Source organism: Pezoporus flaviventris, unplaced genomic scaffold (assembly GCF_033815535.1).
Source record: "Pezoporus flaviventris isolate CSIRO_AGI_PZ_B2104156 unplaced genomic scaffold, CSIRO_AGI_Pfla_v1 ptg000107l, whole genome shotgun sequence".
In the NCBI taxonomy this organism is placed as follows: domain Eukaryota; kingdom Metazoa; phylum Chordata; class Aves; order Psittaciformes; family Psittacidae; genus Pezoporus; species Pezoporus flaviventris.
This window is the reverse complement of record NW_026892655.1, coordinates 1,841,861-1,861,061: the sequence shown is the minus strand read 5'-3', so window position 1 is coordinate 1,861,061 and position 19,201 is coordinate 1,841,861. Positions and strand designations below refer to the sequence as shown.

The 19,201-nt window shown below is 55.4% G+C and overlaps 2 protein-coding genes and 1 long non-coding RNA gene across 4 annotated transcripts in view; 2 read left to right on the top strand and 1 right to left on the bottom strand.

The window, feature by feature from the left end:
* The first annotated feature begins 875 nt into the window (after positions 1 to 875).
* Positions 876 to 4,682, top strand: SLC35B1 (solute carrier family 35 member B1). 2 transcript variants are annotated; one of them, XM_061477548.1, is made up of 9 exons: positions 876 to 997; positions 1,065 to 1,168; positions 1,545 to 1,675; positions 1,979 to 2,009; positions 2,222 to 2,379; positions 2,692 to 2,818; positions 3,327 to 3,433; positions 3,847 to 4,000; positions 4,454 to 4,682. In XM_061477548.1, the coding sequence occupies exons 1-9, from the start codon at positions 891 to 893 to the stop codon at positions 4,504 to 4,506; spliced, it is 972 nt and encodes a 323-aa protein (XP_061333532.1). In that variant the 5' UTR covers positions 876 to 890; the 3' UTR covers positions 4,507 to 4,682. The 2 variants fall into 2 exon arrangements, with proteins under 2 accessions (XP_061333532.1, XP_061333533.1); XM_061477549.1 differs by lacking the exon at positions 876 to 997 and having other exon boundaries at positions 1,065 to 1,136.
* A 6,350-nt stretch (positions 4,683 to 11,032) lies between these two features.
* LOC133281849 (uncharacterized) lies at positions 11,033 to 18,254 on the bottom strand. The gene is made up of 3 exons (XR_009747587.1): positions 18,137 to 18,254; positions 17,923 to 18,028; positions 11,033 to 11,493 (listed from the first exon to the last, which is right to left on the bottom strand). It is a non-coding gene; the product is annotated as an uncharacterized LOC133281849 (long non-coding RNA).
* SPOP (speckle type BTB/POZ protein) overlaps positions 16,170 to 19,201 on the top strand; it is a 23,612-nt gene continuing 20,580 nt past the window's right edge. Inside the window, exon 1 of the mRNA XM_061477693.1 lies at positions 16,170 to 16,273. The gene's annotated coding sequence lies outside the window, so the exon portion shown is untranslated. The remainder of the gene's footprint in view (positions 16,274 to 19,201) is intronic.

Sequence of the window (19,201 nt, the reverse complement as noted above, 5' to 3'; positions counted from 1 at the left end):
TGTGCTCCGCGAGCTGGTGTGAGCCAGTGGAAGGAGCCAGCTGGGGCTGTTGGGTTTCCCTGCGCCTGAGCAAAGGTTTTCCAGGTGCCTTGGCAGGAAGAGGGGATGGAGGCAGAAAAGTTCCCTGCTCCAGGGGTGCCGCTGCTGGGGGGTGGCCCATGGCAGCAGGGCTGCTCAGACCCTTTGGAACCACGCGTGTGGGCGCTGGGGATGAGCGGGGCCGCCTCTGCCTGTATCTCATGTCAGACGTTTCCAAAGACACTATTTTTGCAGCTCCTTGAAGTCTATTTCGGGTTTGTGTTTGTAGAGCTTAACGGCGGGGGCAGAGATCGAAATAAACACTTGAGGCATTAAAACCCCTCTGTGCCGCTTCCCTCCGTTACCAGCGGAGCCCGGGGCCGCCGGGTGGGGCGGGCATTAGGACCGCGGAGGAAGAGGCAGCAACCCTCGTTGCGCATGCGTACGCTCTGTCAGAGTCGCACCGCCCGCAACGGCTCCGTTAGTTCCGCCCACTGGCTCACAGCCAATCCTCGCGCGCCACATCGTGTTACGTCACGCGAGGGCCGCACTCAGAGAAGGCCCCAAGCCCGGGGCTGTCCCCGGCGCCGCCTGCCCCGAGGGGTGCCCGGCGGAGGGGTGCGCGGCCGAGCCGCGGTCCCGGGCAGGCCCCGGCAGGCCCCGGCCTGTCCCTTCCGCCCGGCCCCGCCCGGCCCCGGCGCCGCCCGCTCCCCTCTCTGCCCCGCGGCGGGCCCGGCAGTGCTGCGGGCAGGCGCGGGCGGGTCCTGCGGCGCGGGCGGGCGCGGGCCGGGCGTATGAGGCCGGCGGCTCCGGGCGGGCTGCGCGATGCGGTCCTGGACGTGGCGCCGGCGCTGAGCGGCCCCGCGGCGGAGATGGGCGCGGGAGCGGCCCTGGCCCTGCCGGAGCGGCTCCGCCTCCCCGTCTGCTGCCTCGGCGTCTTCGCCTGCTACTTCTACTACGGCATCCTGCAGGAGAGCATGTGAGCGGGGAGGGGGCCGGGGCTGCGCCCGGCCCGGCGCCGCCTGACGCCTGTTCCGCTCTTGCAGCACGCGCGGCCGGTACGGGGAGGGCGCGAAGCAGGAGAGGTTCCGGTTCGCGCTGACGCTCGTGTTCATCCAGTGCGTGGTGAACGCGGCCTTCGCCAAGCTCCGTGAGTGGGGCCCGGGGGTGCTCGTAACGGGTGAGGGGCCGCTCATGGGGGCCTGCGGGGACGGGGCAAGGGGAACGGCTCCAGCCGGATACAGGGGAGGCTGAGCTGAGCTCTCAGGCAGAAGCTCTTCCCTGTGAGGGTGCTGAGGCGCTGGCACAGGGTGCCCAGAGAAGCTGTGGCTGCCCCATCCCTGGCAGTGTTCAAGGCCAGGTTGGACACAGGGGCTTGGAGCAAGCTGCTCCAGTGGAAGGTGTCCCTGCCAGTGGCAGGGGTTGGAGCTGGAAGAGCTTTGAGGTCCCTTCAACCCAAACCAGTCCGGGGTTCCCTGAGGTGTTTCCTGGTGTTTCTCTCACCCCCCCTCTCCGCCCCCCCGCAGTGATCTATGTATTCGACGCTGTCAAAGTGGATCGCACCCGCAGCTGGCTCTACGCCGCCTGCTCCCTCTCCTACCTGGGCGCAATGGTGTCCAGCAACTCGGCTCTGCAGTTCGTCAGTTACCCCACACAGGTGCGGCGCGGGGCCATCGGGGGGTTCTGGGCCGGGCTCGCTGTGTTTCAGTCAGCAGAGACCTGGAGAGCTCAGACAGGGAAAGCAGCCCCTGGAAACGGTGGGAATTTGCTGCTGGAGGGCTCGAGGTGGTGCCTGGCACCGCTCATGCAGCAGTGGCTCCGTGGGGAGGGGGGGGGGGGGTGATGCCTCTTTGAAGCACCTTGTGTGTTCTGTAGGGGTGCATCCTGTGCAGTCACCTTCCTGCTGCCCCCATCTCCAGAGGATGCTCTGCGGGTGTTTGACCCTGTCCTTCTTTCACAGGTCCTTGGCAAATCTTGTAAGCCCATTCCAGGTAAAGAAGCTTCACATTTCAATTTGTACACTCGGGGGCAGGGGGGGGGGGGCTCTGGTACCCTTATGGTACCCTTAACCAGGACCTCACCCACCAAAACAGCTCCTCCCTTCCTCATAGCTCCAGCACGGGCAGAGCAGACCCTGCTTTAGCTGTGGGTTGGGCTCCCCTGCGAGGGCTGGGCAGCACCTTGTGACCTCTCCTCTTTCCAGTCATGCTTTTAGGAGTGACTTTGCTGCGGAAGAGGTACCCCCCAGCCAAGTACTTCTGCGTCCTCCTGATTGTGGCCGGCGTCGCCCTCTTCCTGTACAAGCCAAAGAGGGCGGCTGGGAGCGAGGAGCATGTCTTTGGCTACGGAGAGCTCCTCCTGGTGAGTCCACAGCAGGGCTGAGAAGGAGCAGGCACAGCACAGATAAGGCCGTGTCCTTTGGACCTCGAGCACGTCCATGAGGTGATGTGGAAACGCGTCTGCAGGAGGACACTGGGGTTGAGGGGAGTGCTCCAGAGCCATGGAATGAGATCAGGGCGAGAGCATTTGCACCCCTCCTGGCCTCTGGTTTGAGGCCACGCGTTGCTGTTCAGTGGGTGATTGGGATGTAAAAGCTGGGCAATGGTCAAGGTTTTCCTCCTGGAGAAGGGATAAAGAGGGAGGGTTCCTTCGCTGCCTCTTATCTTCCCTCAGCTGCTGTCACTGACCCTGGACGGGCTCACTGGAGTGTCTCAGGACCACATGAGAGCTCACTACCAGACGGGTTCCAACCACATGATGCTGAACGTTAACCTCTGGTCTACCTTGTTCCTGGGGGCTGGTAAGGAGCGCGCTGCAGAATCCTCCTCGCCCAGAGCCTGCCCAGCGGCAGCGGCCGAGCTCCAGCAGCGGGGCTGGAACCCCCTTTACGAAGCCCTTCACGAAGCACTTGGGGTTGGTTGGGTTGGCTGCGGAGCCTGGGCTGTTCCGTGCAGCTCTGCTCATAGCCACCAGAGGGCATCGCCCCCTGCAGAGCGCAGCGGTCCAGCGCTGGCTCCACCTCGGTTCCTACCCCATTGCCGAGCAGAGAAGCGGCATCAGTGCAGCTTCCAGCCCCACACAGGGAGGAGCAGCTCCTGGGGGCACTGCTGGAGCTGCTCTGGGAGAGCTGAATGTGCGCTTCAGTGATGGCTTCATTCAGGAGCCAAGGATGTGGTGGCTTTTTCTTCACTGTGTTGGGATTTAGTCCTCACCATCAGTAGCTCCTGTTGTGCACCACGGGGGCCGTGGCTCCTGGGGCTGCCTCTGGGCTCAGGATTCTGGCTTCTCAGGTTGGATCTTTGTTCCAGGCATTCTGTTCACTGGGGAGCTCTGGGAGTTCCTGAGCTTCACAGAGCGATTTCCCAGCGTCATTTACAACATCCTGCTCTTTGGCCTCACCAGTGCTCTGGGTCAGGTAAATTCACCTCCCTTGGGCCCCAGGCTTCATGGGGATGGAACCCCCCTGTGTGCTGGGCTGCACCCCCAGAGCCTGAGCAGCAGGTGAGGGAGGGGATCCTGCCCCTCTGCTGCGCAGGGCTTGGGGCTGGATGAGCTTTAAGGTCCCTTCCAACCCAAGCCAGGCTGGGATTCTCTGTGTTTGCCCAGCTGGGAGATGGGCAGGAAGGGCTGCCTCCCGTTCGGATGCTGTGGGTAGTGCTCGTGTTCTGTCCTGGCTCCTTCAGTGTGAAACCAGTTTGAGTTTGTACCCAAATAATCAAGATTTGAAATAAGACTCAGCTCTGGCTCAGTGGTTCTCACCTGAAAGCATGATCTCTGTTGTACTTTCCCTGCTCCCATTGACAACAGGCATCTCTCTGCCTCTTACAGAGCTTCATTTTCATGACCGTGGTGTACTTCGGCCCTCTGACATGTTCCATCATCACCACAACCCGCAAGTTCTTCACCATCTTAGCATCCGTCATCCTCTTTGCCAACCCCATCAGCTCCATGCAGTGGGTGGGGACGGTCCTCGTGTTCTTGGGTAAGTCTGGAGAGCAAAGCCCTGACCTGAGCTGAAAGCGATGGGGTGCAGTGAGGGCAGAGCCAACAGAGGACGCTGGTCTAAAGCAGAGCTGGGTGTATGAGAAGCTGCTTGGTGGAGGGTCCGTGGGACCTACAGGGATGCTGGGGAGGGACCTTCATCAGGGACTGCAGTGACAGCACAAGGGGTAATGAACCAGGGGAAGTTCAGGTTAGATCTAAGGCAGAAGCTCTTCCCTGTGAGGGTGCTGAGGTGCTGGCACAGGGTGCCCAGAGAAGCTGTGGCTGCCCCATCCCTGGCAGTGTTCAAGGCCAGGTTGGACACAGGGGCTTGGAGCAAGCTGCTCTAGTGGAAGGGGTCCCTGCCCGTGGCAGGGGTTGGAGCTGGAGGATCTCAAGGTCCTTGCATCCCAAACCATTCCATGGTTCAGGGGTTGTTTTCTCTTCTTTGCAGGCCTCGGACTTGATGCCAGGTTTGGGAAGGGAGTGAAGAAGACGTCGCATTGAGGAGAGGGCGATCTCTGCCCTTGGGGTGGACTTTTAATTTATTGTCTTGTACCTCAGAGTCGGTTCTGCCCCGGGCTCAGGACGGGAGCCAGGAGGAGCTTGGCTCTGGCTCCTGTTCGGGTTCGTGATTCAGAATTGTCCTCCGAGTGTAACAGTTCCGTTCTGGTTGTGGTTGAGCTGCCTTTGTTCTGTCTCTGTAATCGAAGCTGCGCCCCCAGCTCCCCGCAGCAGGATGCAGTCCTTGCCTTAACAGGGAAAACCCCGCCTCCATATCTTTATTAAAGAAAAAGAGACCGTGGCCACCTCTCCCGAGCCTTGATTCCAGGATTCTGGCAGCTCCCAGAGCCCTCATAGCTTCTTGGTGTGGTCTGGAAGGGTGCCTGCATTAAAGGCCTGTGTTGAAGACGGCCCCCTCTTCTGATGGATTGGGTGATGGTTCTGGTGTGGAGCTGCTGGAGCAGCTGCTGGGTGTTCTTCCATGAAGCACAGCCACGGAGATGCATTAAATCCTTCACTGAGCCCTTCTGGAGCAGAAGCAGCTCTTGGTGTATGTAGAAGTTAACAGGAACCCAGTTTAACCAGTGGGGCCCCCCACTGCTGGGGGACAGAACCCTCTGCTGCTTATCCCCATGCCCAGGGGGTTTGACAACAGCTTCTAGATCTGGAGAGGGCCCTTGCTAATGAAGCACCATCCGGATGAGTGCGGTGTGGGGAGGAGCTGTCCCAGCCATGCCTTTAGAGCAGGATCCTCCGCAGAGCACTTGACACCTTCCTCACAGCTGCCACTTGGGCTCCATCTGCTCGGTGGCTTTGGCCCCTTGCCCCTCCAGATGGGATCCTGAGCTCCCTGCTGTTGTCTCTGTCTCTCCACCCCCTGCTCCCCCCACCTCTCCAGTTTCTTTTGGCCTCCAGTTTGGTTTTCACTGAATCTCTTCTAGCCAAACTGCTCGCTCCCGGCAGGATTAAACCCCAGGTTATGGAGGGTTTCCCTCTGCCACCTTCCCCTCTTTGCTGGCTGACCTTGTCCTAAAGATCAAGCGATCAGCAGCAAACAAACACGTTCTCAGTGGTGAGAAGCCTGCAGGGGCAGACCCGGCTCCCCGGCCCTGTGCACATAGAGCACAGAGACTGCTCTTCCTGGTGCAGCTCGAGCAGAAACCACATCTGTAACCAAAACCAACCAAAGCCCAGACCAAGACTTTGTGATTCCTTGTGAAGCAGCCCCCCCCTTTCTGCAGAGCTCCTGCTCGCAGGCTCAGGTCTGTGCCCTTCCCCACGCTGCAGCTGGGAGCTTCCCTGGGTGTTTTCTAAGCCGAGGTCTGTCTTTTCCAACACCCTCGCCCTGTCTGCATTCAGAGCACAGATTTGCAGCTCCTCTGCCAGGAACAAGGAAAAGAAAGGAGATTTTCTCTCTCCCGACTGCTGCAGGCTCCCTTGACCCACTTTAGCTCCGAAGCCCGTTCCTGGTGTTGCTTCAGCTCGGTTCTTGCCCCACCTCTGACTTGGTCAATGAGGATTTCTGCAACCAAAGCCAGCGCCTGTACCCGGAGCCGGGAGCCTGGGGCTGTGCTTGGCCAGCACTGCCTTCCCTGCACACCTCAGGTACTGCGGGGCCGGGGGGCTCCAGGAGCGAGGCAGGGACCTCTTGTCCCATCAGCGCCGGCTTTCCCTGCCCACAGTGAGGAGCTGCCACAGAGCAGGGCCCCAGCTCGGAGCTGCCACAGAGCAGAGCCCCAGCTCGGAGCTGCCACAGAGCAGGGCCCCAGCTCGGAGCTGCCACAGAGCAGGGCCCCAGCTCGGAGCTGCCGCAGAGCAGAGCCCCAGCTCGGAGCTGCCACGGAGCAGAGCCCCAGCTCGGAGCTGCCACGGAGCAGGGCCCCAGCTCGGAGCTGCCACGGAGCAGGGCCCCAGCTCGGAGCTGCCAGGAGCCTGCAGCAGCGCCTCTGCCCCTGACAGCCTGGGTACCGCGTGCCCGGTGCCTTCTGGCGCATGCCGGAGCTGGAGGCAGGTAAAGGCCAGGGGAGCTGGGTGAGGATGCGGTCCAGGCTTCGTCCTCTGAGTTACTTCCTCCTGTTGGGAATGGAAGCTCCTCTTCTACGCACCTTTTGCAGAGGAATGAGGATGTTTGATGGCACAAGGGTCTTCAGAAGCAGTGCTTGAACTGGGGGGAGTGTCAGGGAAGGTTCTGTCCTCGAGTAAGAGACGAGCAACGTACAGAGTGTTGGCAGAACTTCCCCTCGTTCATGTAGATGCTGCCTCACCTCCAGGCTGTGCAAAGGATCCTCAGCTCCTGCTGCCAGCTCTGACTTTGTTTATTCAAAGGAGGAAGAGTCCTAGAGGGGTATGTGCAGCATCAGCAGCTTAGAGCCCGCAGGGGATGCGAGCAGTGCCCAGGCTCTCCCGCAGCAGGTGGGGCTTCAGCCCTTCTGCTGTCACTTGCTTTGTGTCTCTGCTGGGTTCAGACATTCTCCACTTAATCGGAAGGGTGCAAAGGGACTTAAATCAGGGTTTATTTTGCTCCTTTTAGTGCTGGGGGCTCGACCTCTCCGTTCCTGCAGCTCCAAGCAGGAGGTTTGGGTGCTAATGATGGAATCTGCCCACCAGACAGGTTTTGTACGGGGTCAAACGTTGCCCTTTGCAGCCGAGGTGGAGCTGGTGGCCGCTTTGAGCGCTCCCTGTGTCATGTGCTGGGCTTGGGCTGCCTTGCCAAGGAGCTATCAAAGGGAGTGCTCGTGGTTTGCTCCTTCCGTGGCAGATGTGAGCGAGCTTTCTGTGGGCAGAGGACGGAGGGCAAGCAGCTGAGTCACAGATTAATGTCCAAGTGTCTTAGACAAAGCCCTGCGAGTGCGCGGCACAGAGGTCAGGCTGAGAAGCTATAAAGAGTTTCCAGCTTCCTTCTGCTTTCTGCTGGCTGCAGAGTCCCAGCCCCGAGCCCGGCCATGACTCAGGCAGTTACCAGCAGGGGGAAGCCTGATTTCAATCCTCTTCAAGACAGGCAAGGAGAAAACCAGCAAACAAAGCAGCTCCTCTCCAATCAGTGCCCTCCCTGTCCCTGCAGGGCCTCTGAGGTACAGCAAAAGCATCACCTGGAAAGCATCACCTGGTTTTATTCTGCTTAATTCTTTCTGGCCATCAGCAGAGACCACGTTGGAGCCAAGTCCCTCGGGGCTTTCGGACAGTCACCAGCTCTTCTGCACAATGGCCTTCATTACAAAGACAATGGTTTGGGTTGGAAGGGACCTGAAAGCTCCTCCAGCTCCAACCCCTGCCACGGGCAGGGACCCCTTCCACTGGAGCAGGGTGCTCTGAGCCCCTGTGTCCAACCTGGCCTTGAGCACTGCCAGGGATGGGGCAGCCACAGCTTCTCCTCTCCAGGCAGAGCAGCCCCAGTGTTCTCAGCCTGGCTCCGCATGGGAGCTGCTCCAGCCCCTGAGCATCCCCGTGGTCTCCTCTGGCCTTTCTCCAGCAGCTCCACGTCCCGATGCTGGGGCCGCCGGCAGAGCACCCAGCTCCAGTAGGCGCAGAGCCGCGGGTCCCCGTGTCCGCAGGTGGCTCGGGCAGGCGGTGCCGCACAGCAGCTCCACTGCCACCACCGCTTGGGGCAGAATCCTCCCGGGAGCCCGGTCAGCTCCCGCCGGCTCCAGGGGCTGGGAAGCGCCAGCACTGAACGCTGTGCTCCTGCCTTGCTGCAGTGCCCGTGCCTGGGGCCCCGCCAGCAGCAGCGCGGCGGCATCAGCTGAGGTGAGGTTTTGTTCCCCAGCTGAGACGTGGCAGCCGGGGGGAGCTGGGCAGCTGCCTTCCTCCTGCTTCCATCTTCCTCGCCTCTGAGCTCCGGCAATGCCATCAGCGGGAGTTAAGACCCCAAATGCTTACAGAGCGCACAGGATGAGGGAGCTGATTGAGCCTTCTGGTGCCTCAAGGGGCTGCAGGAAACCTGGAGAGGGGCTTTGGGCAAGGGCCTGTAGGGACAGGGCAAGGGGAATGGCTTGAACCTGCCAGAGGGGAGACGGAGATGAGCTCTGAGGCAGAAGCTCTTCCCTGTGAGGGTGCTGAGGCGCTGGCACAGGGTGCCCAGAGAAGCTGTGGCTGCCCCATCCCTGGCAGTGTTCAAGGCCAGGTTGGACACAGGGGCTTGGAGCAAGCTGCTCCAGTGGAAGGGGTCCCTGCCCGTGGCAGAGGGGTTGGAGCTGGAGGAGTTTTAAGGTCCCTTCCAACCCAAACCAGGCTGGGATTCCATGAATGCTTTTAAAACCCTCCTCATCATCACCGTTCAGTCGCTTTGGGAAGTTCACGGCCTCTTCCTGAAGCTTTCAGGAGCAATTCACCTCCTTTAACAGAGAAGACCAGAACTGTTCAGGAGCAGCAGGGATTTCATACCCAGAACCTGCTGAAACGCTGACTCCTTCAGCAGAGTTTGGCCTGCCAGGGTCAGGGAAGCAGGCTCAGGTCCTTTACTGGGTCTGCACTTACTCCAAGAGCAGCACCAATGTGCAGCACTGGGTGTTCCCAAGGACGGCTCTAGTAGCACAGACCAGACACTGAAGAATGAAGCCAGGTCAGTCACAGAAACTTCCATCTCTTGGAATGGGAGTCTTCAGCTTGTTTGAAACTGGGAAATGGGAAAGAAGTGAACTGTTCCAATAGGTGCATGTAATTTGGGGGACAGATTTCCATCATGGTCTTTGCAGTGATTCGGTGCTGTGCAGGTGGGAGCAGCATCCGTGCTTTGTAATCAAATGTTGTTGGCATTTCCCCTTCGTATTTAAAGCCAGCACTAAGGAGTCTCGCAGTGGCCCTGGAACACCAGTAGGGTGAACACCAGACCCATCTGTAATGACAGCAGCAATCTGTCCTCCAAAGGACTGCTTCCCAGCTAAAATTAAACATTACAAGGCAATAAAACCCTCAGCCCTCCCAAGTGCACTCGAACAGCAGGGATCATTGCCTCCAGTTTCTGCAGAGCTGGAGACAGGATCCAGTTGAGTTTATATCCTCTGGAAGCAAAACTGCTTGATATTCATTTGTTAAACTGCTCAAAATCACTTCTTAGAAGCTTGCAAACTGCTTTCGAGGCAAAGGCTGCCTTATTCCTTAGCAGCTTTGAGGGGCTCAGGCTGATTTCAAGCTGAATTTGCAGCCTGCTCTGATTCAGTTCATTCTCAGAGCTGGAGTGTCCCTTCCTGCCAAGGTTGAGAGCTCTCATTCACTCAGCGTTAGCTCTAACTCCTGGTCTAACGAAGTCCTTGTCTCAGGATTGAGGCAGCACCAATCTGGATGAGCAGATTCTGCCCCTGCTCTGGGACCTGCTGGCAAGCCCATAACCTCCGGTGTTCCTCTGGGGTTTCTGTGCGGCTGAGCAGCTACACCGGAGCTGCAGACAGAGTGCTCCCCTGGGGAGCTGTGAAACTGGGCCCTGCACACCCAAAGCACAGCTGAACCACCACCGCGACCAGAGAACGAGGCCCGAGATGCAGCAGGTTGGGCACTGCAGTGCCTGGCTTTGCCGTCAGCCTCGTTCTCCCTGGCGTCTTTCCTCTCCCTCTGCATCGCAGGACCACGTTCGCGTTACGCTCCCCGAGGCACTGGGCAAGAGCTGCAGTGATAGTTGTAAGCAGCAAGACCCCGTTACCTGATAACTGAGGAAACCCCTGGCAGGAAGTGAAGTGTTCCTGCAGCCAGGAAGTATTTGAGGAAGTGCAAGTTACAGAAACCTTGGGAGCCCCCAGGCTGCAACAGCTCCTTGCACGAGCCATAGATTTACCCAGCCACAGAAAGGGCTCACAGATTAGTGTGGGACCATCCAGTTCCACCCTGCTGTCATGGAATCGTACAATCCCAGACTGGTTTGTGTTGGAAGGGACCTTAAAGCTCCTCCAGTTCCTACAGTCCCTGAGGAAGAGCCCCTCTCCAGCATCCTTGTAGCCCCCTGCAGACACTGGAAGCTGCTCTGAGGTCTCCACGCAGCTTCTCTTCTCCAGGCTGAACAGCCCCTGTGTTCTCAGTCTGGCTCCATACAGGAGCTGCTCCAGGCCCTTGTACCGTGGGACAGCACAGTCCAGTTAAAGAAGCAGCTCTGTAAATTCTGGAATTCTCAACCAATGATCTTTGAGGCTCCTACTTTTGGTAGGAAAACCCTGCTGAATTAGAAGTTCTGGAGGGATGAGGTAGGGAGCTGGGAGCATGAAACAACGTGAGGAACACTGATTGAAGAGCATATGATCACACACTCAAAGACTACAGGGTGCAGGGCTGAAATACTGCATGGCCAACCCTGCTTTTGGCTTTTTTCATGGCTACTGAGTGCTTGGCTATGGAAACATGGTGTAGAAAACAATTGTCTATGCAACAGCTGAGTGCATCTTCAGTGGAACGAAACACCTGGATACTCATTACTGCCGTTTGGGTTGCAGCAACTTGATGCCATAATGGTCCTTGCAGCACACTGCTAATGAGAAGGCAAACCCAAAGAACTGATGAGCTCCACTTAAGCTCTTCAGTTGTGTAAGGATGTTCTGGAGCAGCAGGATTTAAGGCACAATCCTCACTAGAATTTGAGCAACCAAGAGCATATTGACAGCTAATGTTAACCTTTATCATGGTGTCAAACGTACACATCCCCTTCCACCAGCACTAAAAACCAGACCAAGACCAAGCTGTCACTTGGTCAGGAATTCCACTGCTGAGTAATTGAAAACCTCCTTGTGGATACCTTAAAAATCCTGCCTTTCCCTTTGCTGTTGTTATTCCCTGCAAGGTGCAGACCAACAAATGTGCTTTACATTCTCCCTTTACTACATCGCTTCTCTTCATTGGTCCCTACTTTTTCCTTACTGGATTTGCTTCCTTTTTCTGCCTCTTTTTCTCTTTCTCTTTCTCTTGTTTTTCAGCTGTTGGAGCCCTCTCTGCTCGTTCCTTCTCTCATCTCTGTTGCACAGAGCAAATCTTACCCTCAGTGTTCAAGGCTTCTGTCCAATTATCTCCCTGTACCTGCAGAAGGGGAGAAGAACAGTGATAAAAACCTTTACAGGCGCTTGCCGCCCGTTCCCACGTCTCCCCTAAGGAAGGCTGTTGGGATGACACTGAAGATGAATCCTCGTTTGTGGAGCAGAAGCTGGTTTGGATAAACGGGAGGACTTGTGACAATGTTCTGGGCTCCTCCGCTCTGCAGGTGCTGGCAGAGTTAACAGCATCTTAGAGAAAGGAAAATCATTTCACAGACCATTAGGGCTGGTGGGAAGCAGCAGGATCAGGTTTTAATGAATACAGGATCAAAAGCATCTTAAAGCAAACCAGCCCTGAAAACAAGAGCAGGCTCATCAGGGAAGACAGGAGATGCTTCTAACGAGAAACAAAGCACCAACTCAAAGGCATTAGGGAGTCACTTTCTCATAATAGTGCATTTTAAAGTATAATTTACTCTTCTAAAGCATTAGCTTTGATACTTCTCCAGTGCATGTAAAAATAGTGCTATGAGCAGCTTCCCTGCAATTAAAATCTCCAAGTCAGGGTTCTTCCAAAGGAGGTCAAGATTGGTTGGTTTTCTCACAGCTGAAAGTAGTTTTTAATCACAGCAGCAACGCCTAAGTTATCTTACAGCATCCAGAAGCCAGGACAGCAAATCTGGACAAGAAATGTGCACAGCGGGAAGCTCAGACCTGAAGAAGGTTTGGATGTGGAAAAGGGAACTATCCCTTTTCCAGGCACTTCCTCGGAGAGGTGCTGATCACTATGGCTTTGCGCTGAATTTATGCTGTATGGTTGTGGTGGCTGTGCTGGCACAAAGTTCTCCCTTCATGCCTCAAGGGCCGTAGGTGCTGCTGGATCCAAATGCAATGAAGGTGGGAGGGAATTGCTCATTGCAGTGCCTGTTCTGAGGACAGGGAACTCAGGTCAGAAAGGGCAGCAAGTGACCTGTCATTTTACGCGTCTGTTGGAAAAGAACTGGTTCCAGCTGTCGTTTTGAATGGGGATGCTTAAACCCCACCTAATTCCTATGCTTTTCTGGATTCCTGCTTTGAAACGGGAAGCAAAGTTTCCCAAATTTGTCTTTTTTTTACCTATCCGTATATGTGAACCTGCTTAACTTCTCTCCCTCCTTAAGTTTGTAAAGATGGGTAATATTTAACTTCCCCTCCTATTCCATGCAACACTGAAGATTACTGACTTTACAGTGGAGGCAAGCGGGGATGCTGCGCTCAGTCTCTAGCTCAGTACTTGCTGTTCTGCTGCAACAGAAGCAGCTCACAGCTCCCTTTCCCTGGAGGATGCTCAGACTTCCATGGTTCAAAGAAGCTTTTCCTTTCATCACAAACCATAGCAGCACTTCCTGTCCTCCTGCGTGCCCTGCCAGTGCCGAAGCTCTCTTGACAAGGTAAATAACACCGTAGGCTTCGTGCTGGGCTGGGTCAGGGCACTAGGCTTGCAAAAGGATGGAGATTCCCGAGCAGAAGCCAGGCTGGAAGCAGAACCTCTTTGATCCTGGCTCTTTTAATTGGCTAGGACACAAACACTGCTATTTCACAATGAAACCATAAAAGGCTGCAATATAAAGCTTCATTTTCTGAGTTAAACTGAACCCGAACAGGCACCATACCCTCAACCCAAGCAAGGATTCCACTGCAGGTTGTGAGTAGAGCCCAGCATTCTTCCTGCATTACACAGGGCCCATGAGCTCTGTAGGTGTCTCACTGGTGTAAGGAGAGGTGAATCAGGCACCTTGCAGTGTTTGGGTGACTGTTGCATACACAAAAGCCTCATTAAGTCTCTGCGGTGACTGGGGGTGGCTTTGTTTAGAGTGGGTTTGTTTGGTTTTGTACCAAAGATGGCAAATCCAGGAAATCATTAGATAACTGCTTTCATACCCTCCCAATCACCAGGAGCCTCTATGAGCTTTTAATTAGTGCTGCATTTTCAATAACTCTGGAGCCGTTCGTGGAGCAGATTCCTTCCTGGATAACAGGGAGATAATGATGAGAATCCTGGTTTTCAATCTCTCACTAAAGGGACGGCTGATCTATTTAATCAGGCTGTAGAAACGCTGGCAGCTTGCTCGGATGCAGCCTCTCTCTAATTACATCGCTAGAGTTTTAGTGAACTGCAAGGGGAAACACAGGAACAAAATAATTAAAACCAAAGTGGGAGTGAATGTTCAAAAGCAGGAGCTGTTTCATGGGCGTCCGTTTCCAAAGCCTCCCATCAAACCCCAGCTTCCAGGGCTGCAGAAGCAGGAGCTCCAAACCTGGATGTGCATTTCTGCTCCTGCAGAGAAACCAGCCTGTCCCGGAGCATTCACGGACCCGAAGGGAAGCTGTTTGAGAAGTGGGTGCTCTCACAAGCACGGTAGAGCCAAACCACGCACACATCAGCATCGCCCCGTGCAGGCTGTCAAGGTTCAAGCAGTGCCTGCCCCGAGGGAAGGTGCAGTCATTCTGTTACAGAGCTGTGTTAAGGACAGAGGGGTCTGCGAGGAGCGAGTGACAGCATCTTCTATCTGCCACCTGGGACACGACAGCATTGACCCTACACAGCCTTACACAGGGAGGAGAGGTGGAAAATCCCAGCTGCGTTTTCACAGATATCCGCGTTCATTGTCCACTTCCTGGGAACCAGGGACCTTCCTCAGGAGAGCATCACAAACGGCACAAGGGGTTGACCTCCCTACAGCCAGCGCTGGACTGAAGCACAGCGACGTGTGCTCTGCCTAGAACCCCTCAGTCTGCAGCCTAAGTGCAGTACAGGAGGGAAGGGGGCAACCTCCCTGTGGTCTCCAGAACTGGTGCTGTGCTTCAAGCCCTAGGAGGATAAAATACATCAGTGAAAACCCCCTTTGTGCGGGGAACAGGAACCCCAGGGCAATGGAAAGGGCATGGAAATGGGATTCCAGGAGGGATCCATAGCCGGAATAGGAAAGCTTCACAAGAGGCGGGCTCATGGCGTTTCCTCCTCGCAGCACAGCAGTGCCTGCTGCTTCGTCACCGTGGGCAGCAGCTTGGAGCTGAAGCAGGCTCCAGGAGCGGGTCAGGACTTGGATGGGATGCTCGCCAGGAGCCCCGGGGTGCTGGGTTAGCAATGGAGCAAGCAGCGGTCCCTGCGTCAGCAGTGGGCAGATGCGGTCCTCGAGCATGGGACCAACCGTGGTGCTTGAGGAGCGGCATTTTTCACCCGAGATAAGGGACAAAAGACACCACATTGTCCATTTAAACAAGCAGAGCTGTGAGGAGCACGGTGCAAGCGGGTTAACGTGGTTATGGGGGCGCAATCCAAGCAATTCACTGCAAGCCGAGGCTGAGACTGGCAGTGAGGAAAGGCTGCTGGTGTGCTTTAAGCGCCGGAGAAGCTTCTCTATGAAACAGCTTCATTTAGGTCATTAAGGCCTAGTAATGATGAAAATTTGGATTCCTCTGATTGCAAACCATCACAACGAGAAGAGAAGGCCCGTGCGGAGATGGGATCTCAGGGCTGCCGCGCAACTGGGACCTCAGGGCATCATCTGGCCCAGCCTGCTCCGAGCAGGGTCACCTCGGGGGCCCCACAAGGGCCTTGAACACCTTCGATAGAGACCAGAGGATCCCTCTGGGCAAGAAGAGGAGGCTCCGTGGGACCTGACCGCTGCCTACAAGTGCCTGGCAGGAGGCAGGAGAATGGAGCCACGCTCCTGCCTCAGCGCTGGGCATGCGGGGCTGTGGAAACGGAGATCTTTGCCAAATAGAGAGCCACGGCAGCTGAGGGGCTCTTTGCCAAACAGTGAGCTACGGTACCCGAGGGGTCATTTGCCAAACAGTGAGCCACGGCAGCTGAGGGGCTCTTTGCCAAACAGTGAGCTATGGTATCCGAGGGGTCCTTTGCCAAACAGTGAGCTATGGTACCCGAGGGGTCATTTGCCAAATAGTGAGCCACGGCAGCTGAGGGGCTCTTTGCCAAACAGTGAGCTACGCTACCGGAGGGGTGCTTTGCCAAATAGTGAGCTATGGTACCCGAGGGGTTTTTTGCCAAATAGTGAGCTCCGCTACCGGAGGGGCGCTTTGCCAAATAGTGAGCTACCCTACTGGAGGGGCGCTTTGCCAAATAGTGAGCTACCCTACCGGAGGGGTGCTTTGCCAAATAGTGAACTACGCTACCGGAGGGGCGTTTTGCCAATTAGTGAGCTATGGTACCCGAGGGGTTCTTTGCCAAATAGTGAGCTATCGTACCCGAGGGGCTCTTTGCCAAATAGTGAGCTACACTACCGGAGGGGCGCTTTGCCAAATACTGAGCTATGGTACCCGAGGGGTTCTTTGCCAAATAGTGAGCTAGGGTACCCGAGGGGTTCTTTGCCAAATAGTGAGCTATCGTACCCGAGGGGCTCTTTGCCAAATAGTGAGCTAGGGTCCCGGAGGGGCGCTTTGCCAAACAGTGAGCTATTCACTCTGAGCAGACACCCGAGCGCTCCGCCGCGCTGCCAGAATGTGATCCCCAGGCATGGCGGAACGCGCATGCTCAGCGGGTGGGGCCGCGGGTGCATGCGCGGAAGCGGGGCTGACAGGCGGCGGGGGGGGGGGTACTCTTGAGCATGCGCAGTGGTTACGAGCCGCGCGCTGGGGGAGGCGGCGCCGCGCGCGTGCGCGAGAGGGAGGGAGGGGGGGAATCGGGCTCCGTCCGGCTGCTTCGTCAGCGCCGCGCATGCGCAGGAGGCTGCTGCGGGGACCTGCGGAATAATGAGCCACTGAGTGTGCTGCGGGGGCAAGGGGCCGGGGAAGACATGCTGCCAAATAGTGAGCTGCGGCCGCCGGTGTGCTCGTAGCGGGGCTGGCCGCGGAGTGAGGCGGGGGCGAGAGCTCGCGGCCGCCACCCCCAGCCCGCGCCTCGGCCTGGAGCAGCGCCTCCGCGGCGGGAGGCACCCGCTGGGCCCGAGGTAGGAGCGGCCCCGCCGGGGGAGCGGGGCCTGAGGGAAGGAGGAGGGGAAAGTTGGGAGCGGGCCTGGTGCGGGGCTTGCCGGCGGTCCGCAGGCAGCGGGAGAGGTGTGGTGCCGGGAGCTGAGTGGGAGCACGAGTAAGGAAGGAGCGGAAGAGCTGCGGTGAGGAGCAGCCCGGCCGAGCGAGGATGACAGGTTGTGGCTGTGCCGCGTTCCGGCAGCAGGACGGAGCTTGGGCTTCGGCTCAGTTGGATCTCGGGTGTCTGGGATGAGGACCGGGAGCTCTTGGCTGTGTCTCAGGCCTGTAGGGGTGCTTAAAGGAAGTGGTGCATCATCCTGCAGTCTGGGAAGGCAGGAGAATCCCCTTTCGCAGTTAGATGTGCCACTGGTGCGGGTTGATGGAATGCTCATGCTTGCTAAAAGCGTTATCTTGATGAGTGATAGATGGTGTTATAAAGGTATCGTATTATTCCCGTAGTATTTGTGAGGCTGCCTGTGGAACTTGGCTTTTTGCGACCAGAGTTTTTAGAGGGGAGAAAACCACAGAATAGAACGTTATTTGTTGTCCTTTTCCTCCAGCTCAGCAGTGTTAAACGTGTTTACATCTGTGGTGGTAGAGCAGCATCGTGGCATAATGAAAGGGAATACTAGTTTTGTGATTGCCTTTAGAGTTCTAAGTGGTTATGTTTGGGTTGTTTTAATGTGAAACCCTACGGAATTGTGTAAAAGAATTGCACTTTTATTTATGCTGTATATAACAGAACTTTCTGGTTATTACCCCCCCCCCCCCAAATCAGTTCAGTTAACGTAACTGGCTCACTTCTTTTCCAGTGACGTTTTCTACCCAGATGCCAAGAGTGCTTTGGTTTCCTTGTGTCACTTGTTTTGTTGTGACCCGAAGAAAAAGCACATACTTGTTTTCCTCACGGTAGTTTGTGTTGGATGGCTATGGAGCCCACATGAGAGCAGGAGTGCTTTGCAAGCTGTCAGCCTGTCACTCTCAGTAGAGGACAGTAATACAAAGCTGTACGCACCAGAAGATTGCAGTAACTACTGTCAGATCTGATACCTGGATTCACTTGAGTATGGTTACCACTGCTGTAAAACTAATCGTGTTTCCTCCCCAAAACCTCGAGGATTTACGTGTAGATACGCATCATGGAGGGTGTTGCAATGGGGTTTGGTGTGGCACGTGGTGAGCAGTATCCTCACTTACTGCACACAGCACAGTGGAGTGCTTAAAAACTACTTCCTGTGTAATGGATCTTCCAATTAGCTGATGTTTTAACATGGAGAAGGTGCCAGCACTGGCGACAGTATTGGCTTGGTTAGGCCTGATAAATGGTCAAAACAGTTCCTCTCACCACTCTGCTCTGTTTCCACTGAACCCGAGCCGGGTGGGGGGAAGTTAGGGTTAATCTCTGAACTGAGACAGGCCCAGTGTTAGGTCTGCACTGTGAACCCGAGTTTGTTGCCCTGCGTGATTTTTCTAGACACCAATCCAGTTTACAATAAGAGGGACTTACCAGCTTTATTCTTGGCACACTCTTGTGTTCAGCATTTAACTCGTGGGGCTTGCCATTGCACTGTGAACTTGAAATCATCTGCTTCATGTCTTCCTGAGCATCATTTCTGCAAGACTGGGCATAAAAGCTGGGACAGATACCTGTGTTTTGTACACTTAGGAGCTGTTGCTGTGTTAGGGATTGTGTTCATAGTTTCATGCTTGGAAATACCCACTGTAATTTGGGAAAATTCCTTCTCTCCTCCCCAGCTTTGGCTCGATTTTCTGCACGATTGGAGTCTTATGTAAGATCCTGCTGTATTCCTCCAGCCTCTGACTGCTGGTGTTTCCTACTCAGCACAGAGAGGAAATATAACGACAATGTGTTGCTACTTGATTCTCAGTTGATAAGCTGCTGCAGCATTCTGCCTTGTACTTTGTTCTTGGGAGCCCACTTAAATAAAGCATGTGTCCCAAGCTCTAGAATCACGTGAGGGTACAGGAAACTAGTGTGAGATCCAAGTATTGATACCCTCGAGGAAGCAGAGAAGCTGCTGTTTTTCAGAAGCTGTATTAATGTATCAGAACTTCTTTTCTTCCTCTCATGGCCCTTTACTAAACTCTGTAGAAGCATTTTGGAAGGAAGGAGTTGAGTAATTCTGGAAGTCTCTTCCTCTTTGCTGACAATCATAGCTGAGAAGTCAAGAAAATACATAGCCCATGTGAAATGTAATTTGTGGGGGTTTTGGTTGGGGCTTTTTTCTCCACAGTTTTAGGACTAAAAGGATGCAGAACCACTGACTGTGTAGCAAATGCCTGGAAAAGACTTGAGAGTTCATTTTTGTAGTGTGAGTAAATTCTTTGGCTGGAGGCAGGAGTTGCACCATCGTGTTCCCTGACCTTACAACTCCACAGATCTCTTTAAGCATCTGTAGAGTTTATAATGTCAGGACCATGGGAGGGGTTAAACACTCCAACACTGAATTCATAACTGGAATAAGATACTGTTTTAGCCATTGATAGAGTAGAAGGCAGTAGGATACTGGTGACTTCAGACTCACTAGAGGAAAGAGTGTTACCATATCCATAGTGAGACCTCAGTTCAGCTTTTCTTAGCCTGTGTTGTAGGTCTTATTCCATAGGTTATGTTGTATGAGTGTGGACTTGAAAAACGGCTTGCTCTAGCAATGCAGCATGTACGTTATGCATTTTAAATGGGGGCTGATGTAATGCTTGGGCTGTGAATCATACACAGGAGTGTTAATGCTTTTAAAAATTGATCCAACTTCTGGTGACAGAAA